Genomic DNA, 9,321 nt, shown 5'->3' with positions numbered 1-9,321 from the left:
CTTTACCTCATATGTAACAAACATTTTAAATCTTTGCTCTCTTAAGAGGTTTAAAATGTATCTTTTTCTTGGGCTGGGCATGGTGACTCATGCCTGTAATCCCAGCACTTTGGGAGGCTGAGTCAGGCGGATCACAAGGTCAAGAGATCAAGGCCATCCTGGCCAACATAGTGAAAGCCTATCTTTATTAAAAATAGAAAAATTAGCTGGATGTGGTGTCACACACCTGTAGTCCCAGGTACCCAGGAGGCTGAGGCAGAAGAATCGCTTGAACCCAGGAGGTGAAGGTTGCAGTGAGCCCAGATTGTGCCACCGCACTGCAGCCTGGTGACAGAGACTCCATCTCAAAAAAAAAAAAAAAAAAAAAAAAAAAAGTATATTTTTCTTGAATTAATTTTATTTTCAGTTATCAGAGATTTTTTGTTACATATGTTTATTAACCATTTTAATTTGTGAGTTTCCTTTTCATGTTATTTGCTTTTCTTTATTTTAATAAACAATTATATTATTTGTTTAAAAAAGGAAGGTAGGCTTAAAGGAAATACGATTTTTTAAAAGAAATAATTCAGTAGAGTGAAATAAATGAAAGCTATTAGATCAGAAGAGGGGTGGGGTTGGGAGCACTGACAGTTGCAAGGTGCTGGAGTCCATAAAAACTTGAGTTTCAAATATTGGAAGAGTGTCTTTAAAAAGAAAAAAAATTCTTCCTAAAATCTATGTAGGTCTAGCCTCTTCTGTAGGATAACTTGGTTGCTTTCACCAAGAGTTCCCATTGTTTTCATTTTAACAATTAATTTCTCCTTAATAGTCAGAATTAGATTCAGGTCAAGAAAAGGATCACATTGCAAGAAACATAGTTCCCAAGGATTGTAACAACATGTCTATTCTTTCATTTCAGGAATTGGCTTTGACATCAAAGAAGTGAAATGATAGTCTCTCTCAAAAATGTTGTTTTTATTTATCTAAAAATAGAACTAATGCTATCTATATAGACAGATACGAAACTGCAGCTATTTTCAAATTGCTAAATAAATTTTTCTCCTTCAAATCAGAGCCTAGATGACCATTTTGGAACTCTAGAAGGAACATATCCATGGAACATTCCAATTTCTCTGTTCCCTAGAATACAAAACTATTTGGTGATGGCTTTTTTTCCTACACTTGGTTTCCGGGTTCATTATTTTCCAAGGTTTAGTCCTGCCAGTCATTCTAAAATATTTGTTTTCTGAATGCTTAAACTCAATCCCAGCTGAAAGACCCTGGCAGATATCCCTCATTGTAGTAAAGAGTTGGTTGTGGAAACTACTTTAAAAGTGTAGTGATGCTGGGTCAGGTGGCTCACACCTGTAATCCCAGCACTTTGGGAGGCCGTGGCAGGTAGACCACTTGAGATAAGGAGTTCAAGACCAGCCTGAGCAACATGGTGAAACCCCATCTCTACTAAAAATACAAAAATTAGCCGAGTGTGGTGGTACATGCCTGTAATCCCAGCTACTTGGGATGTTGAGGCATGAAAATCACTTGAACCTGAGAGGCAGAGGTTCCAGTGAGCCAAGATCACACCACTGCACTTCAGTCTGGGTGACAGAGCAAGATGCTATCTCAATAATAATAATATAATAGTGTAGTGACATGTTACCTTTATTAATTTTCTTATCTGTAGGCCATAAATTGTATCCAGATGGATAATCTGAGCCTGGGAGAAAGCATTCAGAAATGTAATGGAAGAGTTATCAGTACGGGGACTGGCTCAGCCATGACACATTTGTGAAGAAGGAAGAACTTCTAACCTCTTTAATGCTTCAGTAGAGGAAGCCTTCTTACCAGATCTCATTTTAATCAGTTGGAAGTAAGCTCAATGATGTGAATTTTGGTTGAACAATTTGTATCTATGGATTGAACATCTTTTTAGCCACAATGGAAAATTGGAAAACAATTATTAACATTCTTTCTGTTTTTTCTACAGAAATGTTGGCACAGAAGCCAGAAGTTACACAGTCCATAAGACATCTTGTTACAAAGACATCCTGAATGTCGCTTCTGATACAGTCATCCACGGTGTTATGTCATCATTCTGCCCTGAGCCACTATGACTCATTCTTTGCCTTGGTGCTCACACTGAATTCACATAAATTCAAGACAAAATCCCTCCATTTCACCTTAGGAAAATGGAATCATTTATTTTTTTCTGTGTTAATGTTCCCTTATTATTCAATTTTCAATGTTCATTTTAGAGAGGTGATTTAACATAGTGATTAAGTGCACATAGTTAAGGGGCCACACTGCCTAAACTTGAATCTTTGGCACTTACTACTAGTTCAATAAGCTTTTTTCTACATCTCAGTAGTCTCATAAGTAAAATGGGAATAATTACAGCTTGCATAGGACTATGGTAGGAATGAAATGAATTCATTCCCATAAAGTGCTTAGCAAAGTGGGCATATTCAGTATCTTCAGTAAATGTTCAGCCATTCTTATTAGCTGTCATTTTAAATTATCTAAGAAAATCATTCATTATTACACAATTTGAATCTGAATATTGACTACCACCCACATTAGGAAATTTGATAGTATCCGAGGAAACTCTCAAGGGAAAAACAAGCACTAATACATCACAGAGAACCAAGAAAGGTTCAAGGCTAAGGTGCGGGAACAAGACCCTGGGCTCCAGCTATGGCTATCCCCGCAACTAGCTGTGTGACACAGGGCCTTGCTTTCTTGTCTGTAATGAATTCTAGCCTCAAACAAGCTATTATTCCTTGAATTCAATTTTTTTTTGTTCTGTCAGCTAAGCATACCATTTATACAAATCTGAACAGAATATAAGTATCTATCAAATAGTTTCATGATGTTAAAAAAATGAAAAATAACATGAAGATCCCAAAGTCCAAAGTATGAGTTTGAGTGCTCCTGTCCCATAACACATTTCCTCGTGTGAACACTTTAATGACAGTTCCACTAAATGAGGCAGAGAAAAGTTCAAGAGCCTTTCTAAGACTTTGCAATACCATGCATGGTACTGGAATATCGCTGACTTCCTTGCTGTGGCTAACCAGAAGTGGAATTCCTGGCCTATGACTCTATTTCTAATCTGGAAATTCTTATTTTAATAATGTGACATCCCATAAGTCACTTTTTAGGAAAAAACAGAATTAGTGGTACATCAGTTGAAATAAAATTAAAATAATGACAATACATAAAATTACTGGACTTCTGAAAAACCTGTTTCATCAGCAATGGCTAAAATAAAAACTCATGAAATATAATGAAATGATGGTGTTTTACACACAGATTTATTTTAAAGCTTAACAGGTAATCTAAAAGTATTTAATAAAAATAGTTTTAAATACATTTTAAAAGTCTTAAGTAAAGTCTCTGTTTATAATTCTCCCACCTCCACCTCCCAACCAACTGGGACTATAGGCACATGCTTACCACACCTGTCTTAAAGGTGCAGTTTTAATGGCAGGTTTTAGACTTCTTAAGCTACATGATAGCTAATAGCTTAAGGACTTAAAAAGTGTACATTTATAAAAAAATGAGGAAATTCACCAAAATGTTTTATAAACATTATAAAGAAACATCTACTGTATAATGTGGGAGCAAGTTTGATGATCAACTTGGAAAGGGTTAAATCTTGTACTTTATAATATTATTTTACAAAGTTACTATTTCTATAAAATTTTCATCATACATTCTGGTTTCAACTTCCTTATGTGTCACATTCACTAATATCAAAGACAGGTTTGTAAAATATACATATAAAACTATATACATACATAGACATACATAGTTCTTTTTTCCCCTCGCATAATGCCTCTTCATAAGAACATATGTGGTCTAAGGAACAATCAGAGCATAGCAAAATGCTGCCTTAATTGTTTAATTAAATGTTGTGTGTCCACATGCTCTGGAAATGCTGCTTCAGACTTCTGCGCAGCAACATAGCTTCTCTGCAGATCCCCAATCTGCAAAAAATACCAGAATAAGACCATAGAATGAGATAAGAAAAAATGAGTAAGGAAGTAAAAAAGAAAATAAGACATACTATCTGCATTCTATAGAAATTCAAAGGGTTTTTTTTTTTTTTTTTTAACAAGCCCACAACTAACATCACAACTGAAAGGGTTCTTAAAGGTAAATTGCTTAATTATGCTAAAAGTAGCATAATTTTAGAATTCTAGATTATAATTAAATTTTGAAAAGTATGTGAGAAAGATAAAATAACCAATTATATAAATAAATTACAGCTGTCTGGTAATGGATTTAGAAACCTATGTCTTCTTTTCCTGTCACTGATTATAAACGTAAAATGAATGACATTTGCATGATGAAACAGCCAGCTCTAGCTAGCTCAGAAAACTTAGGGAAAACTATCTGTATGGTATCACAAAAAATATATTCTGATTAGAGTTATTACCTTTTAGACAGAAAATGTAAGCAAAAATGACTCTATTTAAGGCATGATAACATGCTTTGAGAGGTTTTAAGTGGTGCTGGCACAATAATGTTGGGAAAATACCTGGTTTTAAAAGTTTATAAAGGGTGTCTCTGATTTTCAATGAACTTTGTATTAATTCCCAAAGAAAAACATAATACTGTCTGAATGTATCATTTCCATTGATACATAACTTTTATTTATGAGGTACATGTGATACTTTGATACAAGCATACAAGGTATAATGATCAAATCAGGGTAACTGGGGTATCCGTCACCTCAAACATTGATCATTTCTTTGTGTTGGGAACATTCCAAATCTTGTAGCTATTTTAAAATATACAATAACTTATCATTAATTACAATCTGAGTATATTTTGATTCATGAATACATTCCAGAAAGGAAGAGCTTTTTGCTGTATATACACAAAATCTAGATCAACTCTGGTAGATTTTTGGTAACAATATATATGTATTAAAACAGAAATTAAGTTTCCTTTTTAAAATCATAGCACTTCTTTTTAATATACTATTTTCTCTTATGGAAGTGTAGCCTTTTGCTTAAAGAAGATGTCCCATTTGAGTTATATATTACTAAAAGGTGATGCTATTCCTGAAGGTAACCCAGCCTTCTGGGAGGTTTGACTAACTAAGCAGTAGCACGGTGCAGTAGGAATCTGGATGTCACTGGGAGCTCGGTGTGAATCTGAAACCCGCTACTGCCATAGGACACAGAAGTCTTTTAACATCTATAAGCCTTGGGCTCCATTAGAAACTAAGCTGCATGAGGTAGAAGATTTTGTTTGTTGTATTCATCATCACATCCTATGTGCCAAAAACAGGGCCTGGTATATCTCAGAGGCTCAGTAAACAGAACATCAGTCATGAAAAAATGAGTGATGAAGGCGGGGTAGTTGGGAGAATTAGAGAATGTATATAAAGCACCTGGAACAGTGGCTGGTACCTACAGGTGCCCAATAATTACAACTTAGAAACGACAGCTTATGTTATTTTCAATACAGAAATGACAGTGTAGATGACTTCATATTTATGTTATGAAAAAAACCATCTTTTAAAATATCTTGTGGTCTATCAAGACTCTACATCACAAATATTTTTAGCCATTTCCTTATTCTCAGAACAGACTCACCTTCCAAGTACACGCTAGTTATTAGACGTCTTTTGCTTGTTTTCTTATTGTTAAAAATGGCATGTGGTTCCTTTTAGCTTTTGGATATTAACTGACTTGCAACACAGTATTAAGTTTTATTTCCTCCATGTTCTTCACAGCTAAGATAGCTTTAACATTAGAATATCCCTAACTGTGCAGTAATTGTGCCAGAAACTTGGTGGCAATATGATCTACAAATAATACACAGGACTTTGTTGCTGTAAAAGCCAATAACTAAATACTTCCCAGGCAAGGAGTTATTAAATGAGTACTTCCTCAATGACTAAATGCCATATTTCAAAACATAAAATAATTATATAATCTAGAATGGTGTTTAGCCAAAATTAAAAGTTTTAAAAACTGTTCCTTGAAGTAAAGATATATATATATATATATATATATAGTAATTAAGAGTTTTAAAAAGCCATTTCCTTCAGGAAGATGAGGTTAGAATTTCCTTATTTATTTGTACTTTTTTTAAAACCAAGAAAGAAAAAGAACAGATCAGGTGATAAATTAATAAAGAAAGAGAATACCTTATCAGAGATTGTTGCAAAATTAAAATGCGGTTCATAAATATGGGGTGATAAAGATGACGCAGTTTGTAATAGTGCCCTTGCCTGTGTATAAAAATAAAGAAAAACCAAAGGCATGTAAACATATATCAGCACTATCTTTGCGATTTTTTTTTTTTTGGTAAAAGAATTATTTATCTATGGCAGGACTTTAATAAACATGAGCCTGTTATAAATACAGACAACATTCCTCTTGAAATACAATGACTTACTGAAATACAATTAACTATTGATACCTTACCAAAATTATGTTAATAATAAATGCTTCACAAGACAGAGTAAATAAGAGAATTGAAAATTCAGAGTACACTTAAAGTTATCTGGGAACCAATGTTCTCACAGAGTTTATACTTCAATATGACATACAATTTGAAATACAATCTTCTCAATACTACAACTTTCTTCTTAATCTAGTTTTTACTGCTGTTGATTGATTAAGCAGGCTCTAATTACCTGTTCTTTAACGTAACAACAACCAAAAAAAAAACACTGTAAATTTCGAAGCCCAAAATTCTGTGCTGGATGACAGTGAGCAAGTATTTAATACAGTGCTGATCAGTTTTGTTAGTGAAACAGCAATTGAATATGACATGTTTTCTTTCTCTCAGATACTCAAAATAGAACATTCACATTATTTTTTGTGATCATAGGATCATAAAATGCAGAGACCACTGAGCAGCATGAGATGCTTATGCAATCATTAATACCATGAATTCGGCATTACAAGCTGCTAACAACCCCTCAACTTGTAGCTAAATCTTAAACTTCTATCTACGACCCTGAAGACAAGTTTGTATACCTTTTCAATGGAAAACAAAATGGTATCAGTTCATATAGAATGACAGAATTTTTAATAATAAAATGGAGCTTATATTATGAAATCTTTCACCAAAACATTTCAAGTCAACTGCATGCTATAGAAACTACAATAAGGAGGAAAAGAAAATCCCCAACATGGGAACAGAGAAAAGTCACAAAAATCACTTGTTTCATCATATGAATATACACAAAGTTCCTGACAAAACAAGTGTTCATTTTTAGTCTGTAAACTAAAAATCTATCTTATTTACCTTGAGAGAATTTATGCAATAAAGGTAACATGCAATGATCTTTCTTTCCTTGTTGTTGTTAAAAGTTTATCACTGTGCTTAGAACACCAGGCTAATGTCCTGGTATGCTGTTTCCCATGCCTGTGACCTTTGGTAAAGTTACTTACCCTCCTCAAGCCTCCGTTTCTTTATCTCCAAAGTGTAGAACGTAATAATATTTGCCCTTGATTACCACTAATATATGAACATATTTAGTATATTAAACCTTTTGTTTTACATATATTATTTTAAAAATACAATTTATTAAGCATCTACCATGTGCTCCATGCTTCTACTGTGCCAAGTGCATGATCTAATCCTCAGAAAAAATACCTCAGGTCACTACTGTTACACTCTAATTTATGTGTTGTCCATTCATTCCACAAATATTGACTGAGTGTTCACCACGTGGCTGGCACAGTTTCTGATGCTGAGAATAGAACGGTTACATGACAGATAGTCCCTCTTTTCATGCAGCTGACATTCTACATCCTACACATAAATATGAAAATATCTGATAAAGTGGTAAATACTGTGAAGATAAAAAGTAAGAGATGTGATAGCACCCAAGGGCTTTTTCAGACTGATGGGGGAGATGACCTTTCTAAGGAGCTGACATTTAATCTAAGACCTGAATGACAAAAAGAAAATTGTCATTGCAAGATCTGAAGGAAGAACACTCCAAAGGCCCTAAAGGAAGACGGAGCACTGTCTGTCTACAGAGCAGCAAGGCAGAGTAATATGTCTGCAAGCCAGTGGGAAAGGAGTGGCAAAAGGCGTGGTCTGAGAGGGAGCCAGAGGCGAGGTCACACAGTGCCTCACAGGCCATAGTCACGGTTTCAAGTCCAGATTTTATTCCAAGTTGAAGGAGAACGCACTAGAGGATTTTAAGCAAAGTACTATTAAACAGTCTTGGTTTTAAACAAATCTCTCAGGTTGTTCTGAGAAGAGTGTATCACAGAGTGTACTTACTTGCTGATGTAAGTGGAAACAAAAAGACCAGGAGGAGGCTCTCATAGCAGCCCATGCAAGAGATAAGAGCAGTTTGAAGAGGGTCATGGGAATGGAGAAAGGTGACCAGGCCCAGATTGTAATGGGACTTTAAGGTCAGAATGACAGGGCTTGCTGAATATGATGTGGGTGCAGGTATGGCAGGGGGAAGCAATAAAAAAAGAAAGGTTTCGGGGTGGCTCCAAGGATTCCGGCCTGAGCAGCTATGTAGTGGACAGGGGATGGTGACTGCTGGAACAGTCCACTAAGATAGGGAAGACTGGGGAGGTGCAGATTTGTCATAATAAAATCAAACATTCTATTTTGGACTCAGAATGGTTAAGTAACTTGTCCCAACGTCACACAGCTAATACGCAACAGAGCTGGAATTCAAATCCACACCTGTCAGATTCTAGAGCCCATTTAAAAATAACATACAGTATAACACTTCCATACATGACAGCTTTGCTCTGAAGAAAGTAGACTGCCCAGTGTGCCACTGCCAGTTCACTGACCTGTTCAACGTGGCCCTTCCGCATCTCCAGCACAGCCAGGTTGTTGTAGGCCTCGGCGTGGTGGTTGTTGTTCACCAGAGCCAGCCTGAAGCACTGATGGGCCAAATTCGTATCTCCTATTCCCTGCAAAAGAAAGCCCATATTCACACCCATGGGTCCATTTACTTCCTCCTCCCTTCTTTCCTCATGGTATCTCTTCTGCTACCAGACAAAAGGCATCAAGTACCATATGTCAATGTGAATCCTATGTAAGTAGATTTAACCTGAGAATATAAAATGAGCCATAGTCCTAGAAACTTCTAAATTGCCCCATAAGACTATAACCAAACATGAATTTAGGATAATTCCTGAAGATTTCTTCAAACTAACTTTGTTTTGAGACAGGGTCTCACACTTTATCACCCAGGCTGGAGTGCAGTACTACGATCACAGCTCACTGCAGCCTTGACCTCCTTGGCCCAAGTGATCTTCTTGCCTCAGCCCTCAGAGTAGCTGGGACTACAGGTGTGCACTACCATACCCAGCTAGTTTTTAAATTTTTTTT

General features: G+C 35.7%; 1 protein-coding gene across 2 annotated transcripts in view; it reads right to left on the bottom strand.

The window, feature by feature from the left end:
• Positions 1–3,266: 3,266 nt before the first annotated feature.
• The window catches only part of TTC8 (tetratricopeptide repeat domain 8), a 54,660-nt gene continuing 48,605 nt past the window's right edge, over positions 3,267–9,321 (bottom strand). For both annotated transcript variants that reach the window (XM_017524639.2, XM_037737113.1), the window contains 3 exons: positions 8,778–8,900; positions 6,146–6,229; positions 3,267–3,968 (listed from right to left, as the gene is read on the bottom strand). In XM_017524639.2, the coding sequence (XP_017380128.1) occupies positions 3,852–3,968; positions 6,146–6,229; positions 8,778–8,900 (324 nt within the window). In that variant the 3' untranslated portion in view covers positions 3,267–3,851. The remainder of the gene's footprint in view (positions 3,969–6,145; positions 6,230–8,777; positions 8,901–9,321) is intronic.

Source organism: Cebus imitator, unplaced genomic scaffold (genome assembly GCF_001604975.1).
Source record: "Cebus imitator isolate Cc_AM_T3 unplaced genomic scaffold, Cebus_imitator-1.0 Scaffold34, whole genome shotgun sequence".
Lineage (NCBI taxonomy): Eukaryota > Metazoa > Chordata > Mammalia > Primates > Cebidae > Cebus > Cebus imitator.
Note: the sequence above shows the minus strand (reverse complement) of the source record. Positions and strands in the feature narration are given on the sequence as shown.